The 20,695-nt window shown below is 42.4% G+C and overlaps 1 protein-coding gene across 2 annotated transcripts in view; it reads left to right on the top strand.

Moving 5' to 3' along the window:
- The window catches only part of fez1 (fasciculation and elongation protein zeta 1 (zygin I)), a 92,488-nt gene that overhangs the window by 65,452 nt on the left and 6,341 nt on the right, over positions 1-20,695 (top strand). For both annotated transcript variants that reach the window (XM_073029710.1, XM_073029708.1), the window contains exons 5-8: positions 3,908-4,179; positions 11,542-11,622; positions 13,680-13,755; positions 14,940-15,005. In XM_073029710.1, coding sequence (XP_072885811.1) covers positions 3,908-4,179; positions 11,542-11,622; positions 13,680-13,755; positions 14,940-15,005 — 495 coding nt within the window. The remainder of the gene's footprint in view (positions 1-3,907; positions 4,180-11,541; positions 11,623-13,679; positions 13,756-14,939; positions 15,006-20,695) is intronic.

Below are 20,695 nucleotides of genomic sequence, written 5' to 3'. Positions count from 1 at the left end.
ATCACAGATGAGCATGTAGTAGAACTGCTCAGCAGCCTGGGTTCACCCTACACACTACCATTCACCTGCACACCATCCGTGGTAGCCAAGTACCAACCAACATATCTTTGGGATGTGGGAGTGATCCAGGAACCCTGGAAGGCAACTGCTCTCCCTGGAATTCTGATCTCCTCCCACATTCCAAAGACATGCATGTTGGCTGCAGTAAATTGTCCCGAGTGTGTATGGAGCTGAACAGATGTGGGAGGAATAAAACGGAATGGGAGGAGGATTGTCGTAAATGTTCAGTGCCGACTTGGCAGGCTGTAGTGTTATATTGTGTAACTTCAAAACATTAAACTAATTCAAAGGAAAACAACACAGCCGGGAACGTGAGTCCAACTTCGAGTTTACTTTAAGCGGTAAACTCGGTAAACGGTACTCATGTGGTACCGTGAGGACGTATGCAATTCGCGTATTTATGCATATAACCTGTAAATTAATTATTTAAATGAATAAGAATATTTAATGTAACAATGCATATGTAAGATGACTGAAATATTAAACACACAACACTCCTCCCTGTTTAGCAATAAACTCCAACTCAATGGAGAATGCATCTCAACTATATACACAGTATACTATATAATACAACCACTATGTACAGACATCCACAACATAGTAAATTTTAAATTGTCCCATTCAGGTCTAAAGACTTAATTGGTGTGGTGGCTTTCTAACTCTTGTGGGATAATGTTTTTCTTGATGGGGAGAGGGGGGATTACTGCTTGGCAGGTGAGACTTGTGGCTGGGAAACAATCTCATGTTCTGGGGTCTCCTCCATGGTGGTTGTAGGAGTTGACACTGAGATCGAAAGAGTGCTTCTGGCAGCGGTAGGCACCTTTCTTCTTCTTGCTTTTTTTTCTAGTTTGTGCGATCTTGATCTTGGGAAGGTGTTTAGTTCACTGGATGATGTGGATCATAATGTGTCAGTTCATGGTCTTACCTTTACCTTTTTGAAAGCCACTTCACACTGCCTTGTTGATTAGCATTTCTTTTCGATCTGCAGTAATGAGATCAAGGGTCGAGTATAGTAACCAGGTTTGCCAAGAGCCTGTTATAGTAGTTGACAAATTCTAAAAAGGACCACAACTGTGACACATCCTTTGGCCTTGGGGCATCCATCACTGCTAAAATTTTCTCAGCACATTTGTGTAATTCTTGTGTGTCAATAGTGTGACCACAGTAGGTGATGCTTGGTTTAAAGACTTCATGCTTTTTGTGTCATACTCTGAGTCCATAATCTAATCTTTTTAACACTGTCTTGAGATTTATTTTGGAGATGTTCCCTGTCATCCTTACTAGTAAAAAGGATGTCATCCAAGTGACACTGAGTGCCTGGCCAGCCTTGCAGCACCTGGTCCACAGCTTTCTGCCAGAGAACAGGTGCTGATGCTACTCCAAAAATAAGCCCTTTGTGAGTGTTTATAGTAATGTAGCGAGCATTTGGTCCATAATGACAGATGAGGAAGCTCTTTAACTCAACAATAGTTTTTATTGTGATAAACACAAAACAGACCAGTCACCATGACCCAGAGAGGGAAACCAATTAGTCTCACACTGATGGGAGAGGTGACCATCACACACCCAGTTACAGTTAGAGTGACCCACAAATACACAAGCAAATTACGCAATTTGTTAATGCAGTTTGTTTGGCCAGACCAGTTAAAGTTTAGATGTTGCAATTTTGTTCACGCTCACTTTCATTCCTGACTGCAACTCAATTGCATCTCTGTCTGTTGTTTCCATTGATACTGCAATTTCAGCTGCTCTTTTAAATGTGAGTTGTGCTTCAGTTAGGAGCCATTTTGAATGCTTTCTTGTAAGAATCCACAACTAATCAATCTCTCAGTGTATCATTAAGACCATTACCAAACTGACAATGCTCAATCTCTTCAATTCAGCCACGTACACTGAAATGGACTTCTCTTCCTATTGATTCTGCTTATGAAACCTGAAGTGTTCTGCAATCAACAAGGTTTTGGTTTTAAATACTCCTGAATTATTTTCACAATATCAGCAAAGCTTATTTCCGCTGGTTTGGTTGAAGCAGTCAAACTTCAAAGCAAACTGTATGCCTTTAAACCCAATGCACTTAGCAAAATTGGTAGCAGTTTCTCAGTGACTATTTCATTTGCTCTAAAATACTGTTCAATTAGCTGAGTATACATGAGCCAGTTACCCATTGAGCAATCAAACGCATCAGTCTTTCCGATGTGGCCAGCCATTTCTGATCTTTTTTTCTGATTATTATCACCCGGTACTCACTCTTTATGAACCTATGAATTCTTCCATCTACTGCCTTTTTTCATTCAATACTCGGCACAAGCTGCACTGTCTTTTTGATTTGCCCTTCCTCACTGCGCTTTTCTTTGTAACTCGCCATTCCTCGCTGCACTTCAACAGGTTGGTAGCCATCTCAAACTATATTTACTCTCGGAGTATGTATGCAGTATTACAACCCTGAGGTTGGTCTTCCCACAGACAGACATGAAGCAAAGAGACACCATAGAACCTGTTCAAAGAAAACACCAAACGCCCAACATGCAGAATAAAGAACAAATTGCGCAAATGGCAAAAAAACAAGCGAAAGACAGAGAAAATAAAACATCAAACCAGTCTAGGAATATTCAGTTCAATTCAATTTAGCACTGTGTCATTCATTGACTGCAGGCCGCAGAGCCAGTCCACCCCAATCAAAATCACACAAAATAGTAATTAAAAAAAGAGTAACCAGAAACGTAAAACATGAACTGCAGAGTCCAATGCTCAAACCATGCCCGTATCGAATACCCAAGATTCAGACACTGTCAGCAGTGAGTGAGTCCGGTCACAAGCAAGCACCTTCTTCCAGCAGCAGCAAATGAGAGACAGACCAATCAAACACAGGCAGCCAGCGCTGAACAGCCGTTCACCTTCTGCTTTCATACTTGTTGATTTCAATCTTGCTCGAAGCTTTGCTCAGAGAGATCAGCAAGAAATGGAGTCAATCATGGGCTTGAGCCCCACCTCCAGGCTTCTTGCCCTCCGGGCTGCACACTCCGCTCGAAACCTCACCGAACTCCTGCAGAGCCAGCCAAGTGCTAGATGGCTCAATCAGCCCAAGAATACACCACCAAAATGTAAATAACAGGTTCCAGTTGTAGCAGAATCATATTTGAAAGAAGAAGAAGAAGTAATAGAAGTAGTTTCCTGAACTGTGTGAAGGACGTTGCCATGGTCGCATTGCTAGCTGTCGCCATCTTCTTCCAATACATTTGTTTTAAAAATACCTCATTGCCACTGTTCAGCTTTGTAACTTCAGAACATTAAATTACTTCAAAGGATGACACGGGAGTCCGAAATGTGAGTCTAACTTCGTGTTTTACTTTAAGCGAGGTGCACGCGTGTCACGTGGCAGCGTGATAACATATACAATTCATGTATTCATACATATAATCCATAATGAATTATTTAAGAGAACAACAATGCTTTATCAAACAATATGTATACAAGATTACTCAGATATTACTGAACTATTAACTGCACAGCATGTGGGACAGAATGTCTTTATGAAAATGATAAACTAGGTTGGTCAAAGGGACTGGCTTAAAGAAAAGCTTTGAAGGGTGATAAGGTGGAGGTGGAGTTATAACTCATGGGGCCCAGATGACTGACTCATCTGTCAATAGGGAAACTTATAGAGGGGGTGGCAGTGAGTAAGGGGGGGAAAGCATATGAAGCCAGTGAGAATCGACTTTTATGATATTAAAATTGGAGTTAGGGATACATACAAACACAAGAAGACAGTAGAAACAGGGAAGGAGGAATGAGGTAGCTTCAGAACACAAAACCTCAAACCCTGTCTTTTTGTGTTTTACATGTGCAGATGTGAAACTAATGTCGGAGGCTGAGATGGGTGAAATGTTGGTGCAAATTGAATTAGCCATTAAAGATTATTCAGAGGAGCTGATACAGCAGCTGGCGTTGCGTGATGAGCTAGAGTTTGAGAAGGAAGTGAAGAACAGCTTCATCTCCATCCTCATTGAGGTGCAGAACAAGCAGAAGGAGCACCGGGAATCAATGAAGAAGAAAAAGAAGGACAAAGGCGGGGTTCCACCAAGCATCCGACAGGAGAAGGCAAACCGCATGCCTGTGAAGGTGAGACCTTGATCCCTATATGTCAATGGCTGTTCAATTCCAGCCAATCATTATTGATACATTGAAAGTCATATATGTTTTGCAGTTATGTGATGTTGTAGAAGAGAGGGAGGTTGTCATTCTGTAATTCCAGCTCAGTTTCTGCTCTGTGATGTTGGGCTCTATTTTGCTTCCATACCATTATTCACATACGGAGAGAAAATATGAAAGATATATTCCTTTCTGACATGCATTTCTTCCAAGTCAGCTTAAAATAGGCCAAAGTCAGCATGGTCTCCTTGCCTGACAAATCTGTTGGAATCCTTTGAGGAAATAACAAGTAGGATAGCCAAAGGAGAATCAGCGGATGTTGTTATTTAGAATTTCAAAAGGCCTTTGACAAGGTGTTGCACATGAGGCTGCTTAACATGACAAGAGCTCATGGTATTACAAGAAAGGTACCAGCCTTTTCTGATTGGCTGCTGGTGACTAGTGGTATTAAATAGGGTTCAGTGTTGGGACCACTTCTTTTCACGCTGTATGTCAATGATTTTGATGATGGAATTGATGGTTTTGTGGTGAAATTTGTGGACGATAGGTCGTGTTGAGGAAGGAGGGAGCCTGCTGAAGGGCGTAGACAGATTGGGAGAATGGGCAAAGAAGTGGCAGTTGGAATATCATGTCACAAAGTGTATGGTTATGCACTTCGGTAGAAGGAATAAAAGCATAGATTATTTTCTAAATGGAGAAATTTCAAAATTTCAAAAATCCGAACTTGGGAGTCCTTGTGCAGGATTCTCTAAAGGTTAGGTGGTAAGGAAGGCAAATGAAATTTTAGCATTCATTTCAAGAGGACTAGAATATAAAAGCAACATTGTAATGCTGTGACTTTATAAGGCACTGGTCAGACCACACTTAGAGCTTTGGGCCCCTTATTTAAGAAAAGATGTGCTGGCTTTGGAGAGGCTCCAGAGAAGTTTAACAAGAATGATTCGGAGAATGAAAGAATTTACGTATGTGGAGCATTTGATGGCTCTGGGCCTGTACTCGCGAGAGTTTAGAAGAATGATGGGGGAATCTCATTGAAACCTATTGAATATTGAAAGGCCTAGATAGAGTAGATGTGGAGAGGTTCCTGTGGTAGATAGATAGATAGATAGATAGATAGATAGATAGATAGATAGATAGATAGATAGATAGATAGATAGATAGATACTTTATTCATCCCCATGGGGAAATTCAACATTTTTTCCAATGTCTAGGACCAGAAGGGACAGCCTTATAACGGACAGGTGTCCATTTAGAACAGAGATAAGAAGGAATTTCTTTAGCCAGGAGGTAGTGACTCTGTGGAATTCATTGGCACAGGTGGCTGCAGAGGCCAAGTTATTGGGTATATTTAAAGCGGACGTTGTAAGTTTCTTTCTACTGCCCTCGCAGTGCATTGAATACAAAGCTATACAGGGAGTTAAATACCTCAAAAATCACCAAGCCAGAAGCTTTCTTCAGGTTTTTATGAGAAAACTTCGTGAAACTGCAGAAAGTTAAGTAAAACATTTCTTAGATTCAATACAGAATCATCGTTCACCTAAATATATGAATATTATTGATTATTCTGTGTATTATTGGTTATACACATATGCAACATTCTATAGCAATGCCGTGGACTAGAGTGAACTCGTGGCGCAATGATAGCTTAATAGTGATGAATGCCAAACGTAATACTTCTTTCAAAGTACATCTACTAAATGGCTACCAATACCAAGATGCTCAGGATTCACAGATATTGCTGTTTCAATGGCATATAAAGAGTGGATGGAGATGAATGTCTTTCTACCATGTGTATTTCAATTGAAATCCAAATTAATCCACGCAGGAAATGATGTAAAAACAGCTTATAAACAGGAAGTGATGTTTGTATAAAACAAACTGCATACTAAATGAATACTCCCCTCCTCACATCCACAATGTCAAACTTAACTACTGAAAATGAAAGTCAAATAATTGTTTCATTACGTCTTTGGCAACAGAATGGACAGTCTCAGAGACTAGACTTAACTAGTCTTACTGCACAGTCTTTAACCATTTTTGCTTTGAAAATGTCGTCCTTGAAGACATACTTGTCTGATGAACAGACTGGTGACACGGTGCTCACTCAGAATGATGATTGGCTGAGGTACCTCTGAAATGAGCTGTGTTCTCTTAATACATCCTCCAACTCGCTAGAAATGAGGAAGTACAGGTGACAGAAGTGTGTATAGGGGATCATTTTGGATCTAGTGATCATAGTGCCATTAGCGTCAAGATAAAAGTAGAAAAGGATCGATCTGGTCCTCTGGTTGAGATTCTGAATTGGAAAAAGGCCAATTTTGATGGTCTATGCCACAACTATGGATTCAGCAGCGCAACAGATACGGCAATTGTGCTCGTGAATATGCACATGTCAGCTAATGTGATGGTATTTAACTCCATTCGTTGTGTCGTAGCACTTGTCGAAACTTGAGCAAAGCACAGCAACATTTTGCTGACTGTTTACATTTGGCTTTGCCTGAGAAATTGGACTGTTGAGTCAACTGACTCTGAAGACTAGCGGTATTCATTTTACGTTTAGTTATTCCTTTCAGCCGCAGCGTTGGCTTCATTTTCTATTTGAGAGTTTTAGTTAATGGTCCTGTTTGGCCTAGCATTTGTTGTTTTCTTTTCCCTTTAACTCTGATCGCATTAAAGTCTGTGAATTATCGGCCCACTTCAGTGTCTCTCGCTCTGCATGTGGGCCATATCCGAACGTAGCGACAGTATCAGAAAGGATCTGGCAAGTGTGGATTCGGACAGGTTGTTTTCTAGCAAGTGAAATTTTGAGAGTATGGAGTTTGTATGTTCCTGTCAGAATAAAAGGCAAAGATAACAGTTTTAGGGAATCTTGGTTTTCAAGAGATATTGAGAGCCTGGTTAAGAAGAAGAAGAGACATAACAGATATAGGTAGGGAGGAACAAATGAGGTACTTGAGAAGTAAGAACTGCAAGAGGACACTTAAGAAGGAAATCAGGAGAGCTAAAAGAAGGCCTGAGGTTGCCCTAGCAGACAAGGTGGAGGAGAATCCCAAGAGCTTATACAGATGTATTAAGAGCAAAACAATAGCAAGGGACAAAATTGGTCTCTTGAAGATCAGCGTGATCAACCATGCATGGAAAGAGAGGGGGGGAAATCTTAAATAAAACCACAAAACATAGGAGCTGATTTAAGCCATTCAGCCCATTGTGGCTGCTCCGGCATTCCATCACTGGTAATTTATTATCCCTCTCAACCCCGTTCTCCTGTCTACTGTTTGTAATCTTTGATACCCTGGCTAATCAAGAACCTATCAACTCTGCTTTAAATATACTCAATGACTTGGCCCCCACAGCCATCCATGGGAATGAATTCCACAGATTAACTACCCTCTGGCTCAAGAAATTCCTCCTGAGCTCCGTTCTGAATGGATGTCCCTCTATTCTGAAGCTACGCCTTCTGGTCTTAAACTATTGGAATCATTCTCTCCATGTCCACTCCATATTGGCCTTTCAATATTCACTAGTTTTCAATTATGTCCCCCCTCATCCTTCTAAACTCCAGTGCATACAGGCCCAGAGCCATCAAATGCTCCTCATACATTAACTCTCCATTCTTGGAATCATTTTCATGAACCTCCTCCAGACACTTCCCAAACTTTTTCATGAGCTGAAAACTGCTCACAATACTCCAAGTGCGGTCTGACCAATGCCCTATAACGCCTCAGCATCACATCCTTGCTGTTATATTCTAGTCCTCTTAAAATGAATGCTAACATTGCATTTGCCTTCCTTAGCAATGACCCAGCCTACAAGTTAACCTTGAGGAAATCCTGCACGAGAACTCTGAAGGATCCCAGAATAAACCACAGAAGGAGCACATCACTAAATACCCAACCACCAAAAGCCAACCCCTTTTTCCATGCTTTGAGGTGTCTGATGTAGGTAGTCCATGACTTAGCAAGGTAGCTTCTCCATGAGCTTTGTGCCTGGCTTGCGATCTCCTGCCCCACATATGGCAAGCTCTACAAGTATCCCATTAGTCTCATTTGCTCTCTCAGAAAGCCAGAACTGGAATGGAAGCATGCCATTCTCAAATAATAGATGTTTCTTTATGAACTGGTGTATTTCCATAAGACTACAAGATATAGGAGCAGAATTAGGCCATTTGGCCCATCGAGTCTACTCCGCCATTTTATCATGTTGTATTTCCTTATGATTTGATGGCACAGTGACATACCTAGTAGAGCAGCTGCCTAATAGAGCAGTAGACCTCCAGTGATCCAGGTTCAATCCCAATCTCAGGTGTTGTCTGTATAGAATGTGCATGTTCTCGTGTAACTGTCTTAGCTTCCTCTGGGTGCTCCAGTTACCCCACCTCCACATCCTAAAGATGTGTCATTTGATAGGTGAGTGGGCTGTAAATTGCCCTTACCGTGCTGTAGCGGTAAATTCTGGGGACATTGATAAGTATATGGGAGATTTTTTGAGAAGAGGCCATTTGGCCCATTAGGTCTGAGCCTGCCCTTAGACGAGTGCTATCCCCCCCAACTTACTTCCTTGCAATCTATTCTTTCATATGTGACCATTAACCCCTATTTCCCACAATTCTCTGACCAGTCATTGACACTGATGGGTGCAATTTCCAGTTCTCCTCATGGACTGGGGCTTGGAAGCCGTGGTGACACTGGGCAGTTATGATAGTAACTCATGCCTGCAGGTAACTTTACTGCGATGGGCAATACCCTCACTTGATGTCAGCATATTTACTCTGCGTACAATGACTAGAAAAGGAGCCTTATGCAAGAGACACTTACTCAGCATTGAATTCATCCTCAAGGTGCAATCGTCTGATTTTCTGCATTTCTTAATGCAAATATTTTTACCTTTCACCCTTTAGCATTATGTCTATCGACTGTATTCAAATGAAAGACTTTCCCACGCGCTTCCACTCAGTAAATTCCTCCCGTCAGTGAGGGCTGCCCAGGTAAACATCAGCCTCACTGGGAGGGATGTGACACCAAGGAACATCAGATAACCTGTGTTGTTCTCTGATGCTTTATAATGGCATCAGCCTGGGGAGTAATAGAAAGTTCAGCACACCAGCTGGGAAAGGTAAGGGTAAGCAGGATCTTTAAATCTTTAGTGATCTTTAAAGAAACAAACAGATTTCAGTAAAAATGCCTTTGACAATATATGGGTGTCTTAAGGCATTCACAGACCACAATATGCTTTTATCAACTTAATCAGTGTTCGTAATTATAGTCACTGGAGTTTTTAATTTGTATGCAGCATACTCCCACAAACAATAGTGAAAAATATGACTGGACTCTTTATCTGTTGATTGTGGGATCATGTTGCTCAAGATGACTGGCATAGGACTTCTCATGTCCACGAGAGCTGACACTGAAGGGAGAGCCTTAACATTTTTTGAAAGACAGTGCACCCTCAGTAGTTGTCAAGTTCAGACTTTGTGTTCACATCCTACTCTTGGCACAGCTTAATGGATGGACAGAATAAAATAATCTGGAAGACAGTCCCTGTAGCACTTGCAAACATGGGCACCTGAGCAGCAGAGCAAGTTTCCATTATGTTAGTTTCTGGCTTAATTAGATTTTGTTAAAAAATGACATTGAGGTGGTTGTGGTATCAGGTGACTCTTTCCACATTGTGACTACTGATTGCCTGTGATAAGTTTGCTCAGGCAAACTAATTATTGGCCATACAAGTTAATAGTATGAAAGTTAAATTATATATGATTTGGGAAATCAGTCATGGCTTGAGTTGCAAAGTCATTGATCATCGTGGATTTTTATTGATCCACCATTCATGGGGTACCTTCAGCTGCCAAGGCCCAGAATTCTGGTAGAACTTCCCTAAACATCTCTGCCTTGCCTTTTTCCTTTAGTGCTCTTGACGCATACTGTTTTGGTCAGTATTTGGGGAATTTGCATTCAGAATCTCCTTGTGTGACTCAGTATCAAAATGATTTGTGTAACAACTGTGTAGTGCTGGTCTTACCTCGTGTGACTGGTCGTGGCACTCTTGATCAGAAAATGAAATTACATAGTAATACACTAGGTGCTAGTAGTCATCAGAAGCTCTAGGTGTCAGAAGGAGGCAGTGAATAGAACACACTCTTCTGGAGGCAAGTTTTATTTTTAAGAAAACAATATATACAAAATATTTACATGAATAAGAACAAATCAAAATTCCAACATTATGTTTAGGTTTTAAATCTCAGATATCAAATGAAACCCAAATTCCTTGTTCGTTAGAATCAGTGAGATTCATTAGAATAACCTTTATTACTTCGATTTCTCTAATTAGATCTAGTGTTATTCCCTGTTTAAAGGTTTACAGACTAACTTTTCCTTTTTATTTATCCCTAGTTAGTTAAAAAACTAATTAAATTCCTATTCTTAAGTATTATGGTTAACTTCAGTTTCAGTTCCAGGTCAGTGTGTCTACAAATTGAAATTCAAATTAAAAAATTTTATATATACAGCTTAACTCCTGTCACGACAATTCTCCAACATCACAACTTTTAAACAAGGTAAATCTCATTCAGTCACTTATCAAAGTCTTTTTAAAAAAATAATCAGTTCTTGCAGAAAATCAAATTCAGATCCTTTGAATGAAAACTTATACATCCAACCATATTAAATCCTCCACATAATGAAACATTTTGTTCCCACGCTGGTTCTTCGATCTTGGGTGGCTCACCATCTTCTTTCTTGGTTCATTGGGTGAATTGGTGGGTCATCCACAGAAAGTTGATTCACAATACTGTACTTACACAAAAAAAAACTGACCAAATCCATTGGTATGATTTAACAAAACTAATTTTTATAATACGGTAGAGATCTTGGACACTCGTCTCTGTTGATATTGTCTTATTGTAGCTGCTGCTTGTTACAGCCATAGCTTCACTAAATCTTTTATCACTATTGTCTCTCCTCCAGGGGTTTCACCCTGAGGTTTTCAAGTAAGTAGGGTAGAGATACTCACTACTAATTCCACTTTTAACAGTTTATATCTTTAGTTTCTCACAGTTTGCTTCAATTCTCTCACTTGTCCACACCTGCATCAGTAACGCCTCATTCTCACATAGTTTTTTTCCCCCAAGTTCTCTTTTATTTAAAATTCAGTGAACCTCGTTTTCATCCCTCCACAGGTGGAGCTTTATAACATTACATCTTTTGGGTTTAATTAGCCTGGGTTACACCCGGGCTGTGCTGTTTCTATGGTAAAGGTAGAAGGTGAATCCACTGTTGCCATTATTGTGTGTCGCCTGTAAGTTCTCCTGATGACCTCCACTCCTCTATCAAACAGCGTTTCAGCATGGAAGGAATCTCCAGTGTCATCCAGAGTGGCATTCGGCAGACCTTTGGAAACTCGGGCAATGACAAACAGGTAACTGCCTTTAGTGCCATTTCCCTGTTATATTGTCCAAATTTCCCATTGAGCTAGATTTGTGAACCCGTAGAAATGGAGTCTCCAAGAATTAGAGATCGATTTTCTCCCACAAGCCGGAAGAAAAATCTTAAAAATAATAAAAGGTAGATTATCATTCTCATTTTTCATAAGTGACTAAAATGCTAATTAGTGACTAAAATTTTGAAGACAGGGAAAAGATGCCTGTTTGAGTGGGCAAGATGGTTGGAGGTGGAAAGTAAATTTATCCAACAACTCCATAACATTGGATGATAAAGAAAAATAATTAGATTAGCTGAAACTGCAGCAGTAACCAATATCTTTCAAAGAGGCAAGTTTATTGATTCTAACTGCATGTAACATTTGTTGACATACTCAGCAGTATTATATTGTGGGGGTGACTCCAAGGAATATCTGCTTATTCTCGAATTGAGTCGGTCCAAGTTAAAGCCACTCTTCCAACAGCAGAATGTAAATAGAATAAGTGCATCATAAACACAAGCGATTTTGCAGATGCTGGAAATCCAAAGTAACACACACACAAATGCTGGAGGAAATCAGCATCTATGAAAAGGAATAATCGGGCAGAAAATTCAAAAATCCAAGGTGCAAAGGAACTTGGGAGTCCTTGTGCAGGACTCCCTGAAGGTTATCTTGCAAGTTGAGTTGGTGGTGAGGAAGTCAAATGCAATGTTAGCATTCATTTCAAGAGGACTAGAGTATAAACACAAGAATGTAATACTGAGGCTTTATGAGGCACTGGTTAGGCCTTATTTGGAGCATTATGAACAATTTTGGGCCTCTTATCTCAGAAAGGATGTGATGGCATTGGGTTCAGAAGACTTTCATGAGAATGATTCCAGGAATGAAAGGGTTATCGTATGAGGAGCATTTGACAGCTCTGGGCCTGTCCTCGCTGGAATTTAGAAAAATGAAGGGGGTCTCATTGAAACCTATCAAATATTGAAAGACTGAGATAGAATGGAGAGGATGTTTCCTATAGTGGGAGAGTCTAGGACCAGAGGCCATAGCCTCAGAATAGGGGGGGACGTCCATTTCGAATGGAGGTGAGGAGAAATTTCTTTAGTCAGAGGGTGTTGAATCTGTGGAATTCATTGCCACGGGCAGCTGTGAAGGCCAAGTCATTGAGTATATTTGAAGCAGAGTTAATAGGTTCTTGATTAGTCAGGGTGTGAAAGGTTATGGGAGAAGGCAGGAGAATGAGGTTAAGAGGGAAATGGACCAGCCATGATGAAATGGTGGAGCAGATTGATAGGTCAAATGACCTGATTCTGGTCCTATCTCATATGGTCTTATGGTCTTAAAAGGTCGATGTTTCAGGTCAAGACCCATCATCAGGACTGTATTTAGTGTCACATTTACAGAGAAAGTGCAGTGTACTTGGACAACCAAGGTGCAAACAGACAAAGTGCAAAAAGAATTCACATGTTCTGGGAGAAGGACTAGATCACGTAAGCCTTAATTCATGGGATGAAGAAAGTTTAGGTTGAAAGTGAATGATGAAAGCGAATGTTTCTACTTTTACCCACCTGATGAAGGGCCTCGGCCCGAAATGTCGACTGTTTATTCCTCTCCATAGATGCTGCCCGACTTGCAGAGTTCCTCCAGCTATTTGTATGTAGAACAAATGATAGTTCACTATCATTGTTGTTTCACTCTTTACATAATTGAAGCAGGGTATTGGAAGCTTTACAAAAAATATGTGTCCCATTTATTTCTAAACACCAGCTTTACCATTATAGTGAAAGCATAGATTTGTCAGTTTGTTTGAAAGAAATCTCAAGTGTATATATGTTTGAATATTTTGTAGGTACGGTAGCCATTACTGGTGTGAGACTTTTGACTTGGGATGATGAGAATCCCCCCAGTTGTACTTGGACTTCCCTTCTTGTCACTTTGGGATGGTCCAGTTATAAGGAGTTATATGATAAAGCAGATCCTTGGCTAGTCGTGAGATGGAGAAAAGCAATGATGTTTCTTTCACTTCATTAATTGTGCTTGTTTCCTGTATCTAGTACCTAACTACAGTGATTCCTTATGAAAAAAAGAGCACTCCTCCAACTGTTGAAGATCTTCAAATACTGACCACAAGTGAGTAACATGAAGTTCAGCTGCTAGCTTCACTCTATTTGGATAGCTTTCTTTGGTCAAATTGGCATCCAGAGGTTTTGGAAGCGCTGCCTAAAGGCCTTGTAAAGATTGAGGCATGAGGTTCTCCGTCGTCTAGTAATTCAATGGCAGAAGGATCAGCAAATAGAGGATATGAAGGTGATTGTAAAGCATCTGCAGGTGACATAAGAAACCACATTGAATTCTTCTACACTGTTTGAAAGAGTCGTGTGGGCAGATTCAATTGTGGCATCCAAAATTATTAACTGCAGGGGTAATATGTCAAATATGCTGGGCCATGGATCGATAGTTGGGAAATGTGATTAGCCTGAAGTCAATTTGATGCCAACGTAGATACGATGGGCTGAATATCTTTCTTCTATTCTACATCACAAGTTTCTATGATAAATTATCCAGTGTGATAGTAATTTGGTTGCTACTCTAAAGCATTATCACAGGGGTAATGGTCAGCTTCTGTGGGTTATCATTCCACATTTCCATCATGTAGCTGGTGATATCAGCATGATAAACAATGAGACATCTGGCTCTTCCAGTTTTAAAGTAAGAATTCTAGTAGCCGCTGTACATCTGGCAAACTCCCACAAACAGCAGCATCATATTAACCAAATCATCTATTTTAGTCGTATTAGAATTGTTACAGCAAGAAAGGTCATTCACCCACTGAGTCTATTCTGGATTTTAGTAGAACAACTGTACCAGTCCCCTTCCTCTCCTGATTGCCTGTGGCCCTACAAATTATTCACTCTTGATTCTGTTTCCCCTACTCCTAAGGGAAGTGAACTGCAAATCACCTGCCAAAAGTTTAACTGCTATTTCCCTTCTTATTACTATTCTCTTATTAGCTGAGGACATTTACCACAACGATGGAAATTGTTGGCACCCACAGGAAAAGGCAAAAGGGTCTCCATTTAGCAACTCATCAGAAAGATGGCACCTCTGGACAAGTTGTGTTCTGTCACTCTGAAAGAGCAGAACTCCTTCAGAATTGCATTAAAAGGACAGCCGGGATTTGTACTTTCAGGAGTTGGGGGCAAAAAGCAAATTTAAAACAGGAACACAAAGTAACAAGGGTCCAGAGAAATTATGGCAAATGTTTTGGAAGTCTGAATGTTTGAAGTCACTAATCAAACTATATTTTTCTATAGTTCTTCTGGCTATGAAGGAGGATAGTGAGAAGGTTCCAGTTTTACTGACTGACTACATTTTAAAAGGTAATTGTTTAAGTTAAAATACAGTATATATATATATATGTCTATGTTGCTTACACAATGAACAGTGGACTGGCCTATTTCAAATCTTCTTTCTTGTTTTCTTCATGACAATTGATTGAATGTATGTATTAGGGAAACTGGAGGAAGATGGCAGCCTCACTCATGGGGATGGTAACAATTCGATAAGAGAGCAATTAAATTCTTCTGGAACAGCAGAGCAGGCTCATAGAGCCAAGGAGCCTTCTTCCCCTACTTCTGCTATTCTTTTTGCTCTCTCTGACCTTCATGAGTGCTTTCCCTTTCAGGAACCCAAACATCGGTGATACCCTGAGCAAGTGTGCTTCAAAGTGACCAAATATAACCTGGGATGACATGATCTTCGTTATCCCAGGAAAATGTTCAGCTGTAGTGCTGATCCTTTAAAGATGGAGACAGCTTGATTTCTGAATGATCATTAGTGTTGACGAATACCAGACCAGTTTGTATGGCACATGAAACTCTCTGGTTTTCTCAACTCCAATCTGAGCCACTCTCTCAGTAATTGAGACACTGCAGCGTGTTTCATCCTCTCCACTTGGGCCACGTCTCCTTTATCGACCGCTGAGCAGCTGCCACTTCCACAGGACTCAATTCCTGTAACTGGTTTGTCTTCAGAGCAGTCAGGTTACAGTAAACTTGTGGAATGGCATCATCAGAAGCTCCCAATTGATCTACCGCTCGATCCTACCTTTGCCTTCCATCTGCCTTCACCATGATGGCAAACTGGCACATGGCTTTCACTCCTAGGGCAGAACGCTCTCCACTCCTCGTCCCTGTCCAGCCCCTCATGCGCACATCAGGACAAAACATCAGCATCAATGTTCCTGCTTCCTGGCCGGTACTTCAGGCTGAAATCATACGCAGACAACGCTGCCAACCACCAATGGCCTGTGGCATCCAATTTTGTCGAGGTCAGGATATAAGTTAGGGGATTGTTGTCTGTCCTCACCTCAAGCTTGGCACCATAGAGGTAGTCACTCAACTTATCCACCACAGCCCATTTTAATGCCAGGAACTCCAACTTGTGCGTGGGATAGCTTTTAACAGAGGGTGACAGACTCCGGCTGACAAACGCAATAGGTCTCAACCTTGTGCCCTGATCCTGATACAGGATGCCTCCTAAGCCTTCTCTGCTGGCATCCATGTGCAGTACCTATGGCAACCGGGAGCCTGCAAAAGCCAGCATCGGCACCTGGGTCAGCAGCTTCTTCAGCGAATGAAAGGCCTCTTCACATTTCGCATCCCACCTCAGTCCAAAAGGCTCTGAAGGGCTAAGATAATCTTTACCCTCCTCCCTTTCTTCCCCAAGGGAGGGTAACCACACAGAAGCTGATTCAACAGGTGACTCACTTTTGCGTAGCCCTTCAGGAACCTCCGATATAACCACAGAACCCAAGGGACGAGCGCGAAGCGCTCACAGTCTGGGGCCTTGGCCATGTGGTCATCACCTCTATCTTAGATCGATCTGTAGCTACTCCAACCCGTGAGACCTAGTTGACAGACGTCTTGCAGATCTGGCACTTGTCCAGGGAATGTTTTAACCCTTCAGCTTTCAGGCGGCCCAGCCCCTTCAGTAGCCTCGCTTCATGTTCGTCCAAGATGGACCAGAACGCTATGAGGTCATCCAGATACACCAATACCTCAGGCAAGTTCATATCCCCCACCATTTTCTCCATGACACGCTGGAAGTTTGCAGGAGCTCCTGAGATGCCCTGGGACATCTTTTCCAACTGAAAGTATCCCAGTGGACATATAAATGCCGTCTTTTCTTTATCAGCCTCACTCATGGGGATCTGGTAATATCCACACCTCACGTCCAGCACACTGAACCACTTCACACCACTCAGACAGGCCAGCGCGTTTTCGATCCTGGGGAGTGTATACTGGTCAGGTACGGTACACCTGTTCAGAATCCTATAGTTCACACACATCCGTACCTTCCCATTCTTCTTCCTGGCCACTACTACTGGGGACGCATAGGGGCTTCAGGACTCAGTGATGATCCCAGCTTCCTCCAGCTTACACAAATGCTGCCGAACATCTTCCACCTCTGCAGGGGCCAGTCACCGTGACCTCTCTCTGAACGGGGTGTCCTCGGTCACCTGGATAGTGTGACGAGTGCTCTTGGAACAACCCACATCAAACTGGTCAGTGGAAAAGACACCTTCCAGTTTTCCCTATGAACCTCATCTTCCAACCCACAGGAACTGGGAAGTCCCTGAAGTTGAATGACTCAATGGTTAACTTCCCCCTTTTCCAGTTAATTTCTCCCCAGTGTGTCTCACAGGGACAATAGACATTACCGTCACCGGGAAAAGATGCACCAGGGGCATCCCCCGCTTGAAGGTGACCTCCCTCTTCGTAGTGTTCCTGACAATCACTGCCATCCTGCTCGCCTGTACAACTGAGGGCTTCTGCAGTTCGAGCCTCACCAGTACCCCAGCAGGAAATTCTGACTCCTCCTCTGGTCTTCTGGAGCATCCACCAAGGGGGCCTCGCCCTCAGGGATTACAGGAAATTTTGGGGTGCCCGTCACTCTCACTACTTCCCCAGGCCGTAACATGATTGGTTTTGACTGGGTGAACCACATAGTCCCTCGTCTAAACTCAGTAATTGGCTCAGAGTGACCACGTACTTCCTCGAAAGCAGCTCGAAATACCAGGTGAACAGGCAATGTTCTCAGAAAGCTCTCTCCAGCTCTCTCCTTGCAGGGTCCCATGAGCCTCCTCACAATAGGAGTGTTGGTTCCCACAAGGATTGAAACTCCACCCTTCTCAACAAGGTCAGGACAAACCAGCGATAATGTATCAAGGACCTCAGCCACTCCAACATTGGCATCCGAAAACTCCAGCTTCAATGACAAATTACCTTTGCACGGATAATCACCTGCACTAACACACCAGATCTCTAGTGCACTGAGTGGCGTCAGTGGTAAATGTGTCAAATACTGGCTCTAAAATGGACGGTACAGCAAAGTGACCTGTGAGCCTGTGTCAAGAATGGCTCTAGCATAAATACCCTCTATCCATAGCGATACACTGGAGCTTGGCCCCACTAACCCTTCAGGAATAGGGTTTTTTCTTTAGAGTGTTCCTTGATATACTGCTGGAAATGTGTTCCCCCTGATATGCCAGGCCGTTCCCTCACTGGGTCTCTTCTAAGTTTCCTGACGTCTCTCTCTGCGTAGGTACTCGGGGGCTCACTCTCCACCTGAAGTGTCCCTCTTCACCACAGTTATAACGGACGATACCAGTCGCTCCCCTTCTCCTGGGACCCCAACCACTAGTGGCCCTCCGCGTAGCCCGTCCCCTTAGGGTGGTTCACCTCCCTATCAACTCCATCATACCGGGGTTGGGGTGGGGTGGGGTGGCACACCCACCGATAACAACCGGAACATCTCAGTTCCCAACTCTGCCGTAATCACTCTTACCACTCCCCGGGGCAGGCTATCCATGGTCACTTCATTGCAGGGGGCTACTACCAAGGACTGTACCCTGCTGATGGAGCCCCCCGCCTCCCGCGCCTCCGACACATTCTCCTCCTCTCGTACTTCTCTGATCAGCTCAACAAATGATGGAGGGGGGCACATCTTATGAGACAGTCGGAGACCCCATGTGATCGGGTCCTGGGATTGGGCGCCTTTCACTATTTGGTCCATTATTAACTGATCCACTTCAGCCAACTGAATGGCTCCTCTATGCTACAAGCAATTGAGCTGCCTACATTTCTCATAAGGGTTACCAAGACATCAGCACAAATGTGTGTTCAGCACACATATTAATAATGTAGCTCTGTAAGCTGTACCCTTTGAATCTTGTTTCCCTCTTTTACCATGACATCCATTGGCCTTAATGACTTTACAAGTTGAGGAGAGGTGAGGGCTCAAAATATTGATGCAATTACAAAGAAGGCATGACATCGGCTATCTTTCATTAGGAGATTGAGGAGAACTGATGTGTCACTAAAGGCACTCGCAAAATTTCTGCAGATGTACCATGGAGCATATTCTAACCAGTTGCATCACTACCTGATATGGAGGGGCCACTGCACAAGATCAGAAAAAGTTGCAGTATGTTGTAAACTCAGACAGCACTAGCCTCCCCAGCATTGAGGACACCTTCAAAAGGTGATGCCCCAAAGAGGCAGCATCCATCAGTGAGGAGCCCCCTCAGCTAGAACGTGCCCTCTGCTCACTGCTACCATCAGGGAGGAGGTACAGGAGCCTGAAAACACACACTCAACATTTCAGGAACACCCTCTTCCCCTCTGACATCAGATTTATGACATCAGACCATGAACACTACCTCACTATTTTTTCCTCTCTTTTTGCACTAGTTATTTAACTTAATTTTCTTTGTTTATATATACTTATCGTAATTTATAGTTTTTTATTATTATGTACTGCAATGTACTGCTGCTGCAAAACAACAATTTTCATGCCATATGTCAGTGATGTTAAATCTGATTCTGATTCTAAGACTCATAAATAGTAACAATAACCGTTAAAGTATTGTTGTCTGTGATGAGCAACGGGCAACTGTTTGAAAGGGAAGATCTGGCCATCATTTTTCCACATCATCGAGTTCTGCATGCAGGTGGTTGTAGGTGGGAGCGTGAGGTGAGCTGGAAATCAGATCTAGAAGATTGCAGTGGTTCAAGGAAAAGGATGGATGGAGAGGCAATAAGCACTGGCCCTTCCAGGAATGCACTAAAAAACTAATAATTTTTGAAGTCTGGCAGTAGAGTTTTAAAACACAAGAAATAGAAGCAGGACTAATCCATTCAGCCCCTTGTGCCTGTTCTGTCAATCAGTAAGACCAGGGCTGATTCTTCATCAAAGATTCACTTTCCTGCACTAATTCCAATTACATTTCCCTTAATATCCACGTAAGAGGCTCAACTGCAGTGAAGGGAGGGGGGTCTCATCACAGCAAGGGACCCAATCAAAACATGGTCACAGTTCAGAGTTTGATTAGCCTATTACAAAGAATTGGGAGCCTCATTACACTCCACTCTACTATTTCTCGCTGCACCTTTCCCAGTTTCAGCAGATTCCAGTATTGGGGTTCAGTTGTGTCTCCATGCGTTGGCTCAGGCTGCTTGTAAATGGAGGAAAATGACCAACCCAAACTGGTGATCTGCTGATCTCTGACAGCAGCCTCTCAGCACGCCAAAATTGTGCAAAATCCAATTTAGAGCCCTATGGGCCACAAAGTCTGCGCTGAACACAATACCAAATTAAACTAAATCTCTTCTACCTGGCCCTGACCCATATCCCTCCATTCCTGCATATTGTCTATCTAAAACCTTTTTTAATATCACTACCATATCTCCATCCACCCATTCCAGGCACCGACCACAGTCTCTGTGTAAAAAGCTTGCCTAGTACCTCTCCTTTAAACCTTTCCTCTCTCGCCTTGTAATCTTATAGTACATGAAAAGATTGTGTCTACTCTATCTATGCCTTTCGTATCTTATAAACTTCTATCAGGACTCTCCTTCGCCCCCAATGCATCAGAGAAAACAACCTCACACTCTCTAATCTAAACAGCTTCCTGGTAAACTTCTTTTGCACCCTTTCCAAATCCTCCACATCCTTCCCTTAATGGGGGGGGGGGGACCAGAATTTTATATAATACTTCAAGAACAGC

This window comes from Hemitrygon akajei, chromosome 26, assembly GCF_048418815.1.
Source record: "Hemitrygon akajei chromosome 26, sHemAka1.3, whole genome shotgun sequence".
NCBI lineage: Eukaryota > Metazoa > Chordata > Chondrichthyes > Myliobatiformes > Dasyatidae > Hemitrygon > Hemitrygon akajei.
The sequence above is the reverse complement of the archived record's forward strand: the minus strand, read 5'-3'. Positions and strand labels throughout refer to the sequence as shown.